General features: G+C 42.5%; 1 protein-coding gene across 6 annotated transcripts in view; it reads left to right on the plus strand.

Moving 5' to 3' along the window:
• LOC118594826 (synuclein alpha interacting protein) overlaps positions 1–19,933 on the plus strand; it is a 138,827-nt gene that overhangs the window by 112,503 nt on the left and 6,391 nt on the right. For 4 of the 6 annotated variants that reach the window (XM_036205032.1, XM_036205031.1, XM_036205030.1 and 1 more), the window contains exons 7-11: positions 7,279–7,404; positions 9,805–9,974; positions 15,145–15,237; positions 15,783–16,842; positions 18,271–18,341. In XM_036205032.1, coding sequence (XP_036060925.1) covers positions 7,279–7,404; positions 9,805–9,974; positions 15,145–15,237; positions 15,783–16,842; positions 18,271–18,341 — 1,520 coding nt within the window. The remainder of the gene's footprint in view (positions 1–7,278; positions 7,405–9,804; positions 9,975–15,144; positions 15,238–15,782; positions 16,843–18,270; positions 18,342–19,933) is intronic. The other 2 variants (XM_036205034.1, XM_036205035.1) reach the window with 1 other exon arrangement.

Consider the following 19,933-nt stretch of genomic DNA (forward strand, 5'->3'; position numbering starts at 1 on the left):
TTTTTTGCATTGTGCTTCCTAGTCCAACCCTCTGTCATAAATATAACCAATGACAATTATTACACATTTGCTAAGAAAGTATTATTATTGTATTTTTACTGGAAAGGAGAATAGAGGTTTTTAAATTTTTTCTCAAGTCTTTGACCACTGCTAGTCTCCACAAGTCACTTTTGGTATTGAGCAAATTTATTAAACTACACGATCAATGGCTTTACATCTCTAATTTCATTTGCTCATTCAAAGCCTAATTGGGCCTTCGGGGTATTTGTGGAAAGGTTGCAGCTGACTCCAGGAAAGGAGGAAGGGGCTAGCAGGCCTGTTCTAAGGCTCTGGGCAAAACCTGGGCAGCAGCATCCTTCAAGGAAATGGCAGTTGGATGCCAGCTTCTTCATTCACATCTCACAGCATGTTTCTCAGAATTCTTAAGCTGTGTGAGCTGCTGCTTACAGAGCTGAAGTCTAGGAAAACGCAGAATCTGATGACCTATCTGAAGAGACTTGTCAAACTTAGCTTCACACCAGCATTCATTCTGAGGTTGTTCTGGGATGAGATGCATTTTTGTCACATAAAATGCAGATTTTGGGGAGTACCCTTCAGAGAGCAGTCTACCCCCATGGAGAATATAGAAGAAGCCCATTCAATCTACCAATTCTGTCCAGGGCATCCTTCATCCGCCACAGCCACTTGTGTAACAGATAACCTGCAGAGTGCCTAAACTTGGAACCATGACAAGGCTAATATTTCCACAAGGAAGATTGTTATTGAGCTGTTTCTAATGGATTCAGCACATGCAAGCCTTTCTCTGCCAGGCAGACACTAGAGTGTGTTCTGAGTTTTGTTTCCTCTGTAAATACGTTTGGAACGGATTAGACCGACCAAAGAAAATTACTCTCTGCTTTCTCTATTTGCTCTCTACCCTCCTATAGATCAGCCTCCAGTTGCCTTCCAATCTGTGTCCCTTTTCTTATAAAAATTACCTTTAAAGACTCCAGTACCATAGGGTAACCAGCAGTTTTAGTGGACTCCTGGAGTGAGAGATCTTTGGATGATAGAAATTGATTTTCCTTGTCCTGACACTTGAAGTCTCAGAGGGTACAATTATTTTACTGCCTGGCTATCCCTAGCAGAACTAGCTACAGGGAGCATGAAGGTGAAAGTCTTGTGGGGACTGGAGGAGCAGGCCTGGGGTGTCCTGGCATAGGCCTGCTCTGCCTCCCCAATAGGAAAACTGCAGACGAAACAATGAAGACAGAACTGTGTTGATTCAAAGCCATCATCTGTGTGGCTTGGGCGTTGTACTCAAACATGAAGATTCATGTTGTATCCAGGTCTTCCCAGCAGAAATTCTGCCTGTAGCTGCTGTGGAAAGTGTCACCCTTGATGCTTGGTTAGGGGGCTGTGTGATGTGCAACATTGAATTTGTGATTCCTTTTTATTTTATTTTATTTTATTTTCTCTTGGGACATTTAGTCAAAACATTCTACAGAAACACCTTACCTTCATAACGATGGCTACTGTGCCTAGTCTTCATTTTAAATTTTGGTCCTGACAATGTCTGGTTGTTTGTTTGTTTGTTTTGTTTTGTTTTTTCAAGACAGGGTTTCTCTTTGTAGCTTTGCGCCTTTCCTGGAACACACTTGGTAGCCCAGGCTGGCTTCAACTAACAGAGATTCACCTGGCTCTGCCTCCCAAGTGCTGGGATTAAAGGTGTGCGCCACCACTGCCTGGCAAAGTCTGGTATTTTTAAGGGCTCTTTTTGAAGTGAGTAAAGGCTCATAAATTCCTGTGCATGGTCCCGGGCAGCACAGGACATGATGATGAGGGGCATGCTTTTGCATGCTCTATTGCTGTTCTGTGGGTTCGCTTTAACCAGATAAGAGTTCTTTCCTGGACTTGATTGCTTCATTGACTATTGTTTCACAGTCATGGGGCAGAAATAAGTAATCAATCTGAAAGTGCTGTTTTTAGGGAGGAAGAAAAGTAGAGAAATCTTTCTGTGTTTTGTTTACGTTCTGTTTTGCTTTGGTTCTCTGATAGTCTTGCTAGGTAGCATAGGCACACAAAGAACTTGGGATCTTCACATTTTAGCCTCCCCCAACCCTGGGGTTACAGATGTGCTTTCTACCACCACTGCTGGCAGGAAAACCCGATTAGCACAAGCATCAGTCTACACTCCATGTACTGATCTTTGAAAGGAACTAACCCAGAGCTCCACGGCCTGGAGACTGACAGCTAACCAGGGTTTCCTCTGAGCCGAGTGCTCTGTAGGAGCATGCCTGCTAGAACCAGAGCTGTTGGAGAAATGAGCAGTTGTGGGAACTGGAGCCCGAAAGATGGAAAACAGAGTCACCATGATAACTGAGCCCTAGTGCCAGGTGTCTGGGTCTTAATCATGCCAAGTCCTCGCTTAGTGGCTTTGCATGCATGCATGTAGAAAGATGAAGGGAAAAAATGAACCCAAAACAAGAAAAGAGGAGATAAAAGAGAGAGTCCTGTGCCTTTGTGTCCTTATGAGTATGACATGCCATGAGAACTTCCCTCCTGGTTGTTCTGAGGACATAACGAGGACCAGCACACTGCTCGGCCTAATGTATGCACTAGATAATGTTGGCTACTATGGCAAATCTTCCACTGTGTTGATTTTATTGCTATTGGTGTAGTTTATTTACTCATTTTACTTTAAGTAAAGCATAAGACAAACTTACCAAGGAATTATTTTGGCCTTGGTTGCTTCATGCTTATATGCATCTTTATTCCCCATATCTTGCCCTCTCTGTATCCTACATTTACCTTACAATAAATGAAGTACAAGTATTGGTGACCACTTCTTTTTACATTTTAATATCTTGATAAATGGGGTGACTCTCTAAGTTGATGTTGTATTAGGTTCGATGACCTATTGTTGCAGACAAAGCTGCTTCCTTCGGATTGTACCACAAACTGTAGGGATTTTATTGATACCAGCAATAAAACTGTGACATATACTTCAATTAAACTTTTATTAGACTTTGTTCAGCACATCTTATAAATTGCATGTATTAATTGCCTCTTTAAGGAGCTTGCATTGCCTTTGGGAACACTTAAGTTGCAATGTTAAAACAGGTTATCCAAAGGCCAGAAAATCCTCAGAAGAGGCAATCAGTGTATGAGAGAAGTTCTTGGCCCATAGATGTAAGCTGAATTGATAGATGGATGGGTGAGTGGATTGTTGGATGGATGGACAGGCTTTACATTGGGAGTTATTCCTCAAAATAAAAACATTCAATAGAGACAAGCTTCTCTATCCACGTGACTGCTTAGTACATTCTCCGAAAGCAATATTTACCAAAAATGAAAAGCTGGCATTGCATTCCTGCAATGGAGAAGAAGAACACACACACACACACATACACATACACACATGCACGTATATGCATGCACACACATATAAGAAGGAGAATCTGAATGCATTAAGGGCTAGACATCATTAAATGTGTATCTGGTACATATTTGCATCAATGAGGGCCTTCTCGGTTGGATAAGTGGTCATTCTGTCCTGCTTATGTTTTAAGGTACTTGTTAAGTCCGTCCTCATTTCATTCTAGGACTCTGCTTCTATACGTGCCCCAGAATCAGAACCCAATTTCCCTGATCCTGAGTGTAAAAGATCTTATGTGAAAACAAGGGAAAACTAGCCATCCATCCTGAAATCCTAAATGCATGTAATCAGAAGACCACTTATGCAGTCCCTCTGAGTAGTACCCATCCAAATGGCATGACAGGAAGACTTTTATTTCTTTACAAGATATGAGTAAATAGACCAATCGCTTTTTCTTCTTAACATTGTGTATATTTTTTAGTTTTTATTAACTTTTAACAGTTAGGTTTCATTATGGTGCCTTTTTCTAACAACTTACTTTTGTTGTTTCTGTTCCCACCTCTTCTTCCGCACACCCCATTCTCCCCTTAAAATAATGTACCCCAGTACCCTCCTTTCCATGCTCATGTCACGTGACCTTTGATCCCTTCCTCAACAGTTCTTATTCCATTCTCATGGTCTTCTATCTAGTTTCATATGAGAGAACTGTACTATAGAAAATACAAAACAGAATTTGAGGTGCCAGGCAAAACGTTGTTCTGAGTCAGTAGAAGTGTTTCTGCCTTGTATGAGTCTTAGGTAACAGCCACCACAAGAAAAGATAAGTGGTTATTATAACTGATCCTGGCTCAGAGCACTCAGGGGCCAGGGCAAGTTTTTCTTTTCTCATAGAGCATACATGTATCTCGTTCTCATAAGTTACCTGGCACCTTGCTGAAGGCCCTAAATTTTTCTCCACATTTCTAAGCAAATCCTTGGACTTAAGGAAAAATGTAGTATTCTATTGCTGACAATCCCATTCCTAATAGTCAAATCACTGTGATTTTAGTAAAGTGTGTGTCTGGACAGGTGGAATGGACACACTCATGAGAACATTCAGTTGGGTCTGAAAAATATGAAAATTTGCATAAGACATTTTCCAAATAGGACATTTCAAATATCTTGAGTTCTCTTGACCTTTACTTGCCAGAGGAGGCTAGTAGAAACCAGACAACATGCCTCACTGTCCTGGGCTAGTTTTATGTCAACTTGACACAAGCTAAAGTCATCTGAGAGGAGAGGACCTCAATTGAGAAAATGTCTCCATAAGATCCAGCTATAGGGCATTTTCTTAATTAGTGGTTGATGGGGGAGGGCCCAGCCCATTGTGGATGGGGCCACATCTGGGCTGGTGGTCCTGGGTTCTATAAAAAGCAGACAGAGTAAGCCAATAAGTGGCACTTTTTCATGGCCTCTGCATCAGCTACTGTCCTGGGTTCCTACCCTGACTTCCTCAGTAATAACTATGATATGGAAGTGTAAACCAAATAAACCCTTTCCTCCCCAACTTGTATTTGGTCGTGGTGTTTCATCTCAGCAACAGTAGCTCTGACTAAGACAGTTACAGTTTTCTGATTTATAAAACAAGGTTGAGTCGGATGATTTCCCCAGAATCTCTTCCAATACGCAGTTTTATTAAGAGTCCATGGTTTATTATCATAGAACAAACCAAGTCACCTCAAACTTGAAAATGACCTATTGAAGAGGCTCTATTCTGTGTTGGGTGGGGCTATCCTTTTCATCTGTAGAGACACAGCAGCCTTCTCTCCTGGAGCTTCCTCCGGTCTCAGCCATTGACTGCATGTCAGTTAGTAATGTCTTTAATCCCGATACAACTCATGGAGACTTGGCTTCTGTTTTTGCTGTTGCTTTTGGTTTTTTATTTCTATTTTGATTTTGGAGACAGAGTTTCTCTATGTATCCCTGGCTGTCATGGAACTTACTCTGTAGACCAGGCTGGCCTTAAACTCATAGTGATCCACTTGCCTCTGCCTCCCAAGCCCTGATCCACTGAGAAATTTTTTTTGAACTGAGGATCGAACCCAGGGCCTTGCACTTGCTAAGCAAGCGCTCTACCACTGAGCTAAATCCCCAACCCATTCCACTGAGAATTCTTAAAGATTTATTTTATGTGTGTTTATGGGAGGTATGTGCATGTGAACTCAGAAGCCCAGGGAAACAAGAAGAAGGTGTCAGATCTCCTGAGAGGTAGAGATATGGGCCAGTCAGTGTGGGTGCTAGGAACCGAACTTGAGTCTACAGAACCAGTAGTCACCCTGAGCCATCTCTCTAGGACCATTACTGAAATTAAAAAATAAAAATAAAAATAAAAATAAGTTGCATAGCATAGTAGTAACCTTCCAAGTAAAAGAATTCTAATACTTTACCCCTAGTTAACTGGGCCATTTTATTGTCTCGAGCACATGAAAACATTATCCATTCTGGTCCCAACATCAGCTCCAATTTTCTGTAAGTTGGTCTTTGAAGAAGAGAGTTAAGCCTATCAGGATTTCCTTCTCCAATTTATAGTTCTCAATCTGAGTCTCCAGGCTCAACCTCACCTCATTTTCTGGGAACTTTTGAAGACCTCCTTTGACTCTCCACAAGGTCCATCTCCATCCTCAGCTAGCATTCATCCTGGTGTCCCAGGTCCATTCTTGCTCAGATGTAGGAATCACTTCCATTTTCCTCGTTTTGCTTTGGAGGGGTCTTACTCCAGCTTGCTCGCTTGGACAGAGTGTGGCACAAATATTCCATCTGTCCCCATGTGTCAGATACCTTTGTAAGCAGTGCCCTATTCACCAGCAGAGAGGAAAATATTACAAGAGTTAACTGTTTGGATCTAACATTCCTTCAGCAGATTAGCTGGCATGTTCAGAAGATGAAGGCAAATTTAATCCAAAACAGTTCATGACCAGTCTGAACAAATAACCAGAGGGGAGAAAATCCTTTAAAAGGTTAAGAAGGAAGAAGTTCAAGGCTATTTCAAACACATGATCATCTTTTGAAATGTCACACTCCCCCCACTAAGCTTCATGCTGCTGTTTTTACTCTCATTTTTTTTAAACTTTATATTTAATTCTTCTATTTTAAAAAAGTGAAATCCCATCTCCTTGCTTTCTCCAAAAGCCATGGCGTGAAAATACCACAAAACATTCCCTGGGTAAACTGCAAACAGATTACGATGAAACATCCTGCTGGCTTGCTCTCTGGCTTTGCTTTTGAAAGACTTGGTTTCTGTGCCTTTGGTCTATTCCCTTTAGCATGAAGGTGGGGGGGAGGGACTTTTAAAATACCACTAGCATTTGGTCAGAGACAAAAAACAAGAAGTCCCTGCATTATCTCAGCAAGGTTATCTTGTACTTGACAACTTATGGTGTTCATGTTCAGTCTGTAGACGGCAGGATTTTCAGGATTAGGGGGCCGTGGTTTAAGAACATAAATTTAAAAGTAAATCGAATTGCATCAGTAGTCTAAAGCCTTGGGATAATCGGCTTGAAGCCTACAGGAAGCTTCACAGAACTGAAAGTGTTGACTTAAGAGACTTGAAATCAAAAGACCTGGGTTTGGTTTCCAACTTCAGAGCTGTGTGGCTGTGTGACTATGAGCACAGATAACTTTCTGTGACTCTTTCTTGTTCCCTTCTGTGGCATAAGTAACACGAACATTTCCAAAAAAAAAGAAAACTTCCTGCCTTCAAAATCCTCTATGGGATCCTCTTTTGCATTCCAGTGAGACCCACAGCTTTTCAGTGCATACTGAATGGGAATCTTCTTTTGATAGGATAAGCAATATACCCCTCATGAGTTATAATGCCATTTCTTTATATTCAGCTTCTGTGTATGGTAGTCCACTAATATCAAGTGCTCTTGTGTGTATAGGAGAAGATTCTCCTGTGGCTTCTGCAGTTCATGCAAGAACAAGGCATCTCACTGGATGAAGTGGACCAGGAAGGCAACAGCGCTGTTCATGTCGCCTCACAGCATGGCTACCTTGGATGCATACAGGTGCACAGCTTGCTGCTTTCCAGTCAGGAAGGGGTATCTTGAGAAATAAAACAGGGAATGGGGAGAGTGGAAGGAAGGAAGGAAAGAACACTGTTCGTTAGGAAAATGCCTGTACTAAATCAGCTTTGGTACCATACGATAAGTCTTAGGCATCCTGAAGGCCTCTCTGCTAATACAGCAAACCAAATCAGACCAAATCAGGAAAAGCCCAGGTTTAATGGGTGAAGCATTCCCAGGTGATTCCCAGCCCCTCAGAGAGGAAACAGACTGAAAGACCAGAAAAAACACTGTTTTCTGGGATGCCACTTATATTCCCTGTGGGAGTGATCTTGAGCCTCTCTGGGGGAAGAAATGTGTTTGGCAGGCTTTGAAGGGGCAGGTTTAGGGAAAGAGAAGGGGGAGGGGAGTTGAGGTGAATCTTCCACCAGACTCCTTCCAAACATTCCAGACTCTTTGGGTATAGGGATGCCAGGGTGCCAGGGGTTGAGGTGGAGCTCCCCCCAAACACTATACAGTATGGATTGTAGGAGCCCTGTGGTTTCCTTTCTTTGTACTGGGACTGAGCTTCACACGTGCATTCCAGAGTCAGAGAGGCTAGGTAACTGATCTTCTTGGGCCTTCAGTGGACCAGGCTCTGCCTTGATTGGCCTAGGCTTCACCCAACAGCCCCAAGTAGCCTCACACTTCGTCTAGCCTAACATGTCTTGCAACCAAACTCATGTTCTCTGTGCACATGACAGGTAAAGATTACTGAGTAGAGCCACAAGGGAAGGGAGAGAACTGTAGCCACTGACCCAAGTCACTAGGCGAGCACTTGGTGGGCAAAGGTTCCATGGGAAGGGAGGACTACATCTAGACAGAGCACTGGGCAGTGAGAGCTGGCTGCTCAGAAAATCACTCAAGAATGTAGGCCAAAAACACGACTGTAAAAGTCAAGAGTGTGATAAAAGCAAAAATTCAAGGAATACCAGAAAGCTCTCTAGAGGACCTGTGCTCACGAATCTGTTCTTTGGAGAGCTAACTTAAGAGGAAATATTCGGAGTATCTGGACATCATCCCATCGGGGTTGGCAATTGTGCATCTCCTCATTTAAGATGTCAACGTGGAAAGGATTGATAAGAAGGTGTAGATGGAGAGAAAGCCGAATTTCTTACCAATAATATACAAAATGATTAAAGGAATGGTGTTGTTTTTCTATGGAAGAAAGACAGCTGGATGAAGATTTAAAAAAAAATAGATGGCTCTTTTCATGACATGAAATGATGCTTGATAATCCTGAAACAAACATTTCATAGGCTAGTGAGTGACTGAAGCCTGAAGAAACGCAGGTGATGTCACATTTCTATTTACATCTTAGATTGTTTTTGTTTTAATATGTGGAGAGAAGCAGTCTGTCTTCTGAGGGCATTTGTCATTCCATTTCACAAAAAACGATGATTTTGGCACTAGGCACCGTGGAAACTTGGATAACCCAGACAGGGTCTATCCACTGTGTGTGAGATTAAAAAATAATAATAATGAGAGACTAGAGCAAGTAAGAGGCCTTGTGGGTTGAGAAAGGGGATGGGGAGGAGAGCACAGAGGGAACTGCAGGAGTCAGAGTCAAGGGCAGGAATAACAGCGTGTGTTTATACTGAGTCTCTTGGAGCTCCTTCCTGACAGGGTCTCTGTGACACCAAGAGAGGAGGAGGAAGTAGCTTTATGGAAAGCTGACCTTTCCTGGTGAGCAATCATAAACTAAGAGAGAAATGAAGCTCTTTAAGGACTTCTGAGTCTAGGAGTCAAACAAGAACAAGAACAGGAACCAGGCAAACAATTCCACTCTCCACGTCCTACAGCACCTCTGACTTTAAGAATGCTTTCTCTTGAACCCCCAACCACCAAAATGACAAAAGGCCACAAACATTGCACGGCCTGTCTCCTAAAGAGGATGAGGGGTTGGTGGGCCTCCTCCTGTAGGCTAAAGGAAGGAAGTCACAATGCCAGTTTGGTCCTGTTGTCCTTGGCTGTGAAGGGAAGCCTCTAGCATCAGCTGGGTGGATCACTGGCAATGTGTTTCTCTGAACTGGAGTTCCCCACCCAACATTATGGACTCTGATAATTGGCTTTGAAATAATGAGAAAAATTCTACCCTGAATTCTGTTACAGTCTTTTAGAAAACAATGTTTGGAAGGAAGTCCTGGGGCTAGAGAGATGGTTCAGCCACTAAGAGTATTTGATCTTCTTCCAGAGGTTCCCAGTACCCACACCAAGCAACTCACAACCATCTATAACTCCAGGTCTAAGGAATTTGGCCTTCTTCTGGCCTCTGTAGACACACACAAACACAATCTGTTTAATAAAATGAAAGTCCTGATGCATTCAATGTGATACATTCAATGTTTTTGTATTTTCTGGCAGACCCTGGTGGAGTATGGAGCAAATGTCACTATGCAGAACCACGCTGGAGAAAAGCCCTCCCAGAGTGCTGAACGCCATGGGCACACCCTGTGCTCCCGGTACCTAGTAGTAGTGGAGACCTGCATGTCCCTGGCCTCACAAGTGGTAAAGTTGACAAAGCAGCTAAAGGAGTAAGTAGCCCCTTGATTCCTAGAGAACAAAGTCTTCCTTGTATTTGTTATGTTTAGATCTCAGCCAAGGGCTTTGGAGAGTCCCCTTCATTCTAGTTAGGAAGAAAACCTGGGCATTCTCATGTTTTCTTCCTCCATCCTAGATGCTCACAGGCTGTGTTCACACTTAACATACCAGGCCGAAAGAGACAAAATGGTATCAAGCTGGGCAGTGCCAAGCAAGCTCTCCAACAGGGAATCATGTTTGTAGAGAGGGAGCGTTTGTCTGCATGCTGGTCACCTCAGGGATGGGTCATAGCAGGGCTGGAGCAGCACACAAGCATCTTCTCTGTCCTTTCCCTTTAGTATAGGAAATCATGAAGAGTATGAGAGAGGGAAAGGCCGGGAATGGTTCTCCTTTCAGTTCCTCAACAAGGAAAATATTGGAAATTACAGACATAAGTGTCTTAATATCCAGCAGCAGCCAAATTATTTGGGGAAAATGAACCAGGGCTTTAATTGGCTTTCAGAATATAAATGTCACTTCCTAAAGTCAATTCTTCGCTTGATTGATTACTGATCTGGGACACATTGCCTATCAGGTGTCAGAGTAGCGTTTTTGTTTTTCATTTTGTTTTCTGTTTTGTTTTTTTTTGTTTATTTGTTTTTTGGTTTTGGTTTTTTTTTTGTTTTTTTTTTTTTTTTTTGTTTTTTCCTGAAAGATGACCACAAAACAAATACTTGAAGAAACTGGTACAGGGTAAAAGTACATCAGGTAGGAGTCTAGAAACAATTAAGAGCTTTGTGTTAGGGCTGGAGAGGTGGCTTAGTGGTTAAGAGCACTGGCTGCTCTTCCAAAGGCCCTGAGATCAATTCCCAACAACCGCACGGTGGCTCACAACCATCTATAATGAGATCCAGTGCCCTCTTCTGACCTTCAGGCTTACATGTAGGCAGAACACTGTATATATAATAAATAAAATAAATCTTTAAAAAAAAAAAGAGAGTTTACTGTGAGGAACCAACCTCAGCCCTTAGAAATCTTAGAGATCACACAACAACTGCCATATTGAGGGAGTTTTCCTGGTAATTGGGATCAGGATTCCAAAAAGTTTGACAGATTAGAAGAACAAAAACCCTCAAGCATTGAACTAAATTTTAGAAGAAAAACATAAAATCTTATTTTTAAAATGTGTGTGCCTATTCATATATATTTAATAGTGATAGTTATAGATATTCATAATGTAGTACAGTACAGTAAAGTTAGCCAGGCGGCAGTGACGCACGCCTTTAATCCCAGCACTCGAGAGGCAGAGGCAGGTAGATCTCTGTGAGTTTGAGGCCATCCTGGGCTACAGAGTGAGTTCCAGGAAAGGTGCAAAGGTACACAGAGAAACCCTGTCTTGAAAAAATAAAAAATAAATAAAGTATATAGTCGGTGATGAATCTACTCGTTTTTTTAAAAAAAGTATTTTTATTTTATGTGCATGAATGTTTTGCCTGCATGTGTGTCTGTGCCCTAGGTGTGTGCCTGTTGCCCACAGAGGTCAGAAAATGGTGTCTCAGATCTCCTGGAACTGGAGTTGCAGACAGTTATGAGCAATCTTGTGGGTGCTGGAAATCAAACTAGGTTCCTCCAAAAGAGCAGCCATCTCTCCAGCCCTCAACAAGAGTTTAGTAAGAAAAAAAAATGTATCCTATTTACAATTTACTTGGGGGAGAAAACGGCCAGGATGAATAAGAGACCTTGACTGGTTGTAGATATGGGTTTTGTAACATTATGATGTGGTCTTGGACCCCTGTGCCTTCCTTGAGCTCAGGCACCCCTTTGTCTCCCTAATGCCCTCTTCTGCCTCAGAGATGCAAGCCTCATGTGCCCCTCGTGTTGCCAGTGTCTAAAGTAATCTGAATTTAAAGGCTAAAATATAAAAGAGTTCCTCTAAGAATCCTCTGTCAGTTAAACAAAACTTCTCCATGACAGGTGAGTCTGGGCGGACTTCAAGATCTCACTGTAGCTGAAGGAAGGGTGTACATTAGTTGATAACCTAATAACTCACAAGTTATTTCTCCACAGTGAACAGACTCTTATGTAAATCTTTACATATTTACACGGCTTTTTGAAGAAGGGAGTAGTTAGAATAAAAGGAATACATTTTGAAAATTAGAGCACCGGGGACTATAACTCAGTGTTGGAGCACTCGCCTGACATGCAGAGGCCCTGGGTTCGATCCTAAACTCTTTGGGGATGTAAGGAGATTGTTATGTAATGCCTTTCCAAAAAAACGCTGCAACTTCGTCCATTCCCTTCAGTGTTGGACAGACATACTCATAAAGAGGAATTTGAAAACCATCCCATAGAATATTTGTCCTAAAATTTCACACCCAGAAAATAGATTTTTTTTTAAATCTCAGCTTTTATGCCACAGACTCTGGATATGAGAGAGCTACATAGCTACTTTGCTGTTTCATTGGTGAACTCTACAAATTCAAGGTCCTGACCACTCCCTCTGTTAGTTATCCTGTGATAAGCAATTCCTATACACTGACAGATGGCAGCCATTCAGTTGTCTTGAAATCTAAATGCTGTGGACAAATGTTGTTAGCCCAGTGACAAGATAAAATATGTGAGATGCTCTTGTGGGCCCTGGTCTTTTATGTATTATGTACTTCAGTGAAGTGAGCAAACCCAGAGTGTATAGAGAATTCCATGAAATGGCCACAGAGCTCTGTGTCCTTAATGCTGTGGGACATTAGTAACTGGAAGGGAGGGAAATAATTCCCAACACTTGAAAACACCAAGTTTTGCCCACAGTGAGCTTTGGGGATTGATAGCCTTGATTATTACTCCTTCTTAGAATACTGTTCCCAACTCTTCCCAGCCATTGCTACTGCCTAGACATGGCAAACTTCAAGTCTACTGAAGTCCCTCTTAGTAAGCCTTGGTATTTGGAATGGAATTCTGTCTCACCAGTAAGGCACTAAATCCTGATATGTCAGTGTACCCTCAGTTGGAAATTAGATATTCCCAGAAGATATTGAGTCCAAGTGGGGTCATGGGGTTGAGTCCTAACCAGGTGACTAGAGTCCCTATAAATAATGGAGAGGGGCATATACACAGAGGGTATGACATGTGAACATAAAAGCAGTGTTCATGGGTAATATCTACAAACCTTAAAACCAGAGTTTGCCAGTAATAACTTGAACAGTAATAGGAGACAGGCATGGGATAAATACCATCATGGCCCTCAGGAGGAACCAACATGGCTGACAACTTCATCTCAGACTACTTAGACCTCCCAAACTGCGAGCTGATGAACTGCTGTTGTCTGGGGCTGGAGAGATGGTTCATTAGTGAAAAGCACATGCTGTTCTTGCAGAGGACCATTCCCAGCACCTACATCATGTGGTTCACAACTACCTATAACTCTAGTTTCACTTTTGACCCCTGGGGGTGCTAAGCACACATGTGGTTCACAAATATATATACGCAAGTATTCACACATACACATCAAATAAAAACAAAACACAACAATTCCTTTTATAGTTTCCTGTTGTTTAAGCCACCTGGTTTGTGACACTCTTAGAGCAATCCTGGCACACTGACACAGTACACAAATACAGTTTTCTCTCTGTGATTAAGGCTGGCTGAGCCTTTCTGGAAGCTCCCTTCAAATCTACAGAATGAGAGTATCCTCTGTTCTTGTGTTCCAACCAACAGTCACACAATTGATGTCAACTGGGAATTTTTTAATTCTGTCCTAATTCCTAAAAGACACCTAATATATGTTTTAAATGTTGACTGTATAATCTTCCTCTACCAACTTTTGCGTGTGCACCTTTCTCAAGCCCACTAGGTCACTCATGTTCTCAGGGTGCTTTATCTTTCTTAATAATGTCTGTGTTTCTTAGTTTTTTAAATATAATTTTTTGTTGTATTTATTTTCTGTGTATGGCTGTTTTGTCTGCACATATGCCTGAGCATTGTGTCTGTGCCTGATGCCTGAAGAAGAGGCCATTGGATCCCCTGGAAGTGGAGTTATGCATAGTTATGAGCCACTGATTCAAACCCGGATCCTCTGGAAGAGCAGTTAATGCTCTTAACTGATGAATCATCACTCCAGTCCCTATTTCTGTGTCCAAAAATACTACACACACACACACACACACACACACACACACACACACACACACCACAAAACTTGGTATGTATCCCAACTTAGCAAAGTGGGGTGTTTTTAGTTCTATATTAAGCTGGTGTCAGCAAATAGTAACGCAGGCAAAGCCACTCACCACCTATTTTTGTAAGTGGTTTTGTTGGCACACAGCCACACATGTTCATCTGTGTGTTATGCGAGGTTAAATTCAAGCCACAAGGACAGAGCTGGATAGTTCTAAAACCTTAGTGATTCCTAAGCCTAAGATGTGGGCTATATGGTCCACTAAGAGTTGGCTAAGTCCTGATTTGGACACCTTTGTGTTTTTGTGTTTATTGCTGTTGTTTAAGATTTATTTTGGTTCTTATTTTATGTGTATGTATGTGGGCCTAAGTGTATGCAGATCATCCTGGAGACCAGAAGCACTGGATCTCCTAACTGCAATTACAAGTTGTTCTGAGTGACCAGGGTGCTGAGATTCAAACCTAGGTCCCCTACAAAAGTTCCAAGTTCAAGGGGAAACCCTGTCTCAAAAATGAAGGTGGACAGCAACTGAGGAAGAAATTCAACATCACCTTCTGGCCTCCACATGCACATTCACACACATGTACACAAACCCACACACAAATGAGACTCTATTACACATGGTATTCTCTAATATTCCTTTTCATTTAAGACTAGTGGAGTATAATATACACATACAGATATATACAAGTTTTTTGTATGTCTGTAGGTATTCAGTATTCAAGTAACGTTGCTTTAATAGTTGCTACTGCAGAAATGATTGAAATCCCTTCACTCTTATTGATGAGCTTTTAGTTTTTTCATATTTGTCATTAACATGAACAATAAATGTCCTTTTCAATGCTTTTGATCACTGCCTTGGCAAACGCTCTGAACCATAAGAATGAAGACTAAATGCTCTTTAAGGCTCCTGAATGGATTGCCATTTACGGCCTTTTCATGAGGATTCCTCTGCCTCCACCTTCAGCAGTGGCCATGCATCAGACATTGTGTTCTTTGGTTGTTTCCTGCAGGCAGACAGTGGAGCGTGTCACACTGCAGAGCCAACTCCAACAACTTCTAGAAGCCCAAAAATCAGAGGGCAAATCACTCCCATCTTCACCCAGGTAATACCAGTCATGTTGGTGTTTGAATTGTTGAGTATTTGAAGTCTTTGAATCTTCCTCTAGTATTCCATTTAGTTTTTTTTTTTTTTTTTTTTCCCAAGAAAATGACAACAGAGAACATTTTAATTTAACTTGATTTCAAATAAAAGTCTGTGTCTGGGGTCACAGGACCCAAAGTCATCTCTAGCATTTCTATTTCTTTGTGTCACAACTACAAACAAGTCATGGTTCTCTTTTGTTGCCTTGTGAAATGAGAATAAGAACATACAGCTTTATTAGACCACTGGAAACAGAAGTGACGAAATTCACACAAAGTGGTGGGTAAACAATAAAACAGAGAAATGTTGTAGCCGTGAAGTTTGGGGTTGTTATGCTCTGGCTACAGCTGCTGGAATGGAGTCTTTGCTAACTGTTCTGGAAAAGCCATTAAGTAACTGCAATCTTGTTTCCCATGGATTGATAATCATATTAAAGGTCATGAAAGGACCTGGCTGCATTTCGTGCAGTAAAAAAGTCATCTCACATGTCCTTACTCTTCCTTCCAGAGCACCCTCCTCACCAGCTTCTAGAAAGTCCCAGTGGAAAATTCTAGATGCAGAAGATGAGGCTACAGGCAAGAGCCAAACAGGAGCCCAGGAGGGAATACAAGTTCTTGGAAGCTTATCAGCATCCAGCAGGGCTAGGACCAAAGGAAAAGACGAAGACTCTGATAAAATCCTGCGTCAGTTACTGGGGAAAGAAATATCAGAGAATGTCTGCACCCAGGAAAAGCTGTCGTTGGAATTCCAGGATGCTCAAGTATCCTCTAGGAATTCGAAAAAAATACCTCTAGAGAAGAGGGAGCTGAAGCTAGCCAGGCTGAGGCAGCTGATGCAGAGATCACTGAGTGAGTCTGATACAGACTCAAACAATTCTGAAGACCCCAAAAATACTCCTGTGAGAAAATCAGACAGGCCCAGGCCACAGCCCATTGTGGAAAGCGTGGAGACTATGGACAGCGCAGAAAGTTTGCACCTGATGATAAAGAAACACTCTCTGGCATCAGGACGCCGGTTTCCTTTCAGTACAAAGGCCTCCAAATCCCTGGATGGGCACAGCCCATCTCCCACTTCAGAGAGCAGTGAACCAGACTTGGACTCTCATTGTCCAGGCTTGGGGAGGACTCCTCCAACCCAGCCTTCTGCAGATCCCACTCAGTCCAGTCCTGACAGCTCCACTGCCCAGAAAGTGGCCACAAGCCCCAAGAGTGCTCTCAAGTCTCCATCATCCAAGCGCCGGACATCCCAAAACTCAAAACTCAGAGTTACCTTTGAGGAGCCTGTCGTTCAAATGGAGCAAACTAGCCTTGAACTAAATGGAGAAAAAGACAAAGATAGGGGCAGGGCCCCCCAGAGGACTAGTGAATCAGGGGAACAAATGAAAAGGCCTTTTGGAACATTCCGATCCATCATGGAAACTTTAAGTGGGAATCAAAACAACAATAATAACTACCAGCCAGCCAACCAGCTGAAGACCTGCACACTGCCCTTAACATCACTTGGAAGGAAGACAGCAGATACCAAGGGAAATCCTGTGAGCCCTGCTAGCAAGGGAAAGAACAAGGCAGTGAGTGCTACTTAGAGATTGTGCTTGTGTTACTTTTAGTTGATAGCATTAGTGTTAAAGCCCAGGTCACTGACTTGTGCTGCCTTGAGAGGGTCACCTCAAAATTCAGAAACCCATATATAATGAAATGTTCCAGGTTAAAATATATACCCTTGCTGGGCAGTGGTGGCACACACCTTTAATCCCAGCACTCAGGAAGCAGAGCCAGGCGGATCTCTGTGAGTTCAAGGCCAGCATAGTCTACAGAGCGAGTTCCAGAACAGACACCAAAGCTACACAGAGAAACCCTGTCTCGAAAAACCAAAAGAAAATATGTGTGTGTGTGTGTGTGTGTGTGTGTGTGTGTGTGTGTGTGTGTGTGCCCTTGCACTTCCTTTGGAGAATGCAGAGAGAAGTGGGTAAAGAAATCACAGATTAGGTCTGGACTCTCTGTCTTGTGCTTTGGGCATGAGGGGTGTTAAGCTAGTAGGCATTTATACAAGATGAAACTACCAGTCAGCATAAAATCAGTCCTTTGTTGGCATTGATTCTGCCTTGGGAAGAGTTTGTTCTCATGGACTGTGTACTCTCAAGCCCAACATAAAGGCACATAAACAGCAACCCCAAACTACTCAAGTCAAATGACCTTTGGAATGAATCACACACACACATACACACACACACACACACACACACACACACACACACACACACACATGGACTGCCACACGGCCTGATCCTACACAGATCTTTAAGTGCTAATTAGATACTGGAGAGACTGAGTGCTTGCCAGGATACAGGAGATGGCAGAATGCTCTCTGAAGTCATTTATAACAGTGTTTCTTGGAAACTCCTCCGTAAGTCAACATCCCATGATAGGAAGATAGGAATCTTTCTAGGCAATGATTTCTGCATGTTCTGTGTTTATCATGCCACCAAAAGCAGTACAGCAGGCAAAACGCAGAATTCCCTGTGGAAGAAATGCCTTGGATCATTCACTGTTGCATTCACTAAGCCACTCAGTAGTGTCAGAATCTCAGCGTTTTTCTTTGTTGGGTTGTTAAACTCCTATTACTACATGGTCTTAAGAACTGTCTGTATTTCTTGCTGTGATACCAAATCAAGTTTTAGTTAATGTCTCTTCAACAGCCTCATCATGGACTTTTAAATTGTCTACCAACTGCCTTACTATAAAAGACTTTACTATGGATTTGTTTCATCTAGAAAGGGCACACTCCAGCGAAGGCACCAGACTTTTTGCATTAAAAAAAAAATTAAAGCCTAATTTTTTCCCCAAATAACTTAACAGAGTCTCTGGATCGGCAATAACACTAAAGTCATTTCCACATTTTCCTCTAACGTATCCTGCATGCCTTGCATTAACCGGGACCTGTGCATGTGATGAGCTTGTTGCATGCTTTCAGATAATTCTTGATTGCACTTCTCTAGGAGATGTACAGCAGCTGTGTCCATCTTCCCTCTAACGTGTGGGTTGAAGAGCATCTTCGTGACTATGCACGGTATGTGGCGTGGGGGACACTGTGAGGCCCCGCCATGCCTTTGCTTGCAGTTGCATGAGCTTTGAAATGATGTATCTGCAACACTTTTAAACTGGGGATAAACACCAAGGGAGAAGAAACTTGTAACTCTTCCCCATAAAGAGACACAGATTCAGGTGGCTACCTAGGAAGGTAGCTGGTAGCCATTGGGGGATGGGGTGGGAAGGAGGGCCTTTTATCCCTGTATAAATCAGGAGAACCTACTCTGTGCACAAACTCACTGTGTTTCTCAGTTGACTTTGGACCTTCAGTTTGCATTTTAAGGGAGCATGATGCCAAGTAAGTATAGAAATTAAGTTCAGTCATGGGTAGAAGGGGTCAGCTGCCTGTCAGAAATCAGAATCTTAGAGTGTGAGCCACGGTGTTGCTTCAGTACTACTAACAACCTGCAGGTGCCTTTTGGCATCACTGTGCTGTGCTCGGGGGAAGCATGCCTCTGCCTCTGCAGAAGCTCTCTCACTTAGCACAGTGACCCACTTCCAGTCCAGAAGCCATTTTGATGAATGTCCACTAATAAAATAAGGGTCTTCCTCAAACAAAATGTTCACAAGTCCATATGCATGGATTATGTATGTACAAGAAAGAGGAGCCTATAGCCTGTGAGTGGGACTCCTCCTTGGGCAAAATCCTTCTGAGGTACAGCATGTGTTTCCAGACCTAGCAGGAAGTGGGTGGGGTGACAGGAAAGTAGCCTAAGTTAGTGTGGTCAGTGCCTTTTGATTGGTTAATTTGAGAAGAGTTTAGCCTCAAAACCCATTTAAAAAGCAAACTGTTGGTTTTAAAACATTTCAGTAATTTAAAAGTCATGACATGGTATTCAGCATTTCTCCAAAGTCCCCCAAAGAATGTTTTACTATACATACAGATTTTAGTTTAAAATACTAAATTTCCAGAAAAAAAAATCTTTCTTTTTTTTCCCCCTGTCTAGATCAAATTTAGTCTGCTTATGTCTATATCCATTCTGGGTGGAAAACAAATATTAATCATGTTAAGAGAATATCATCAGGGGTCTCATTGGTTCAATGCATTGAAGGAACAGCCTTAGACTCTTCATAGTCACTAGTGACCAGCTGACTACTAGCAGGTAGTCCAAATGTAGATTCAGGACTGCTTCCAGCCATCCTGTGACAGAGGCTCCATTCAGTGCCAGTGTTAGAGATGGCAAAGTGACAGGGAAGAGCTCTTCGTCCTCCCAAACCCTGGTCCTCCCCAGCTTCTGTGCCTCTCCGCCTCATTCCCTATGCTTACACCCTCTCCCGTGCCTGTCTTGGGTTGAATGTGTCTTCTCGGTGCCTGGACAGTTCTGTCATTGTCCCTGAGACAAGGAAGCACAAAGACTTGGCAAACTCCCTGGGAGCAGAGAGGAAAATGCATCTCATTTCTTGCAGGCTCCTACAGCAACTGGGAACAAGATAATTAGTGTTACAACAGATTCTTCCTGCCAGAAATGGTTCACCAGGTCTTTTTATTACAAGGGAAGGAACAAAGCTGAGCATTTTAGTCTAATAGGATTACAAAACTTCAGAGTACAAAATGAGATTATGGGGCCACTC

This window comes from Onychomys torridus, chromosome 13, assembly GCF_903995425.1.
Source record: "Onychomys torridus chromosome 13, mOncTor1.1, whole genome shotgun sequence".
Classification (NCBI taxonomy): Eukaryota; Metazoa; Chordata; class Mammalia; order Rodentia; family Cricetidae; genus Onychomys; species Onychomys torridus.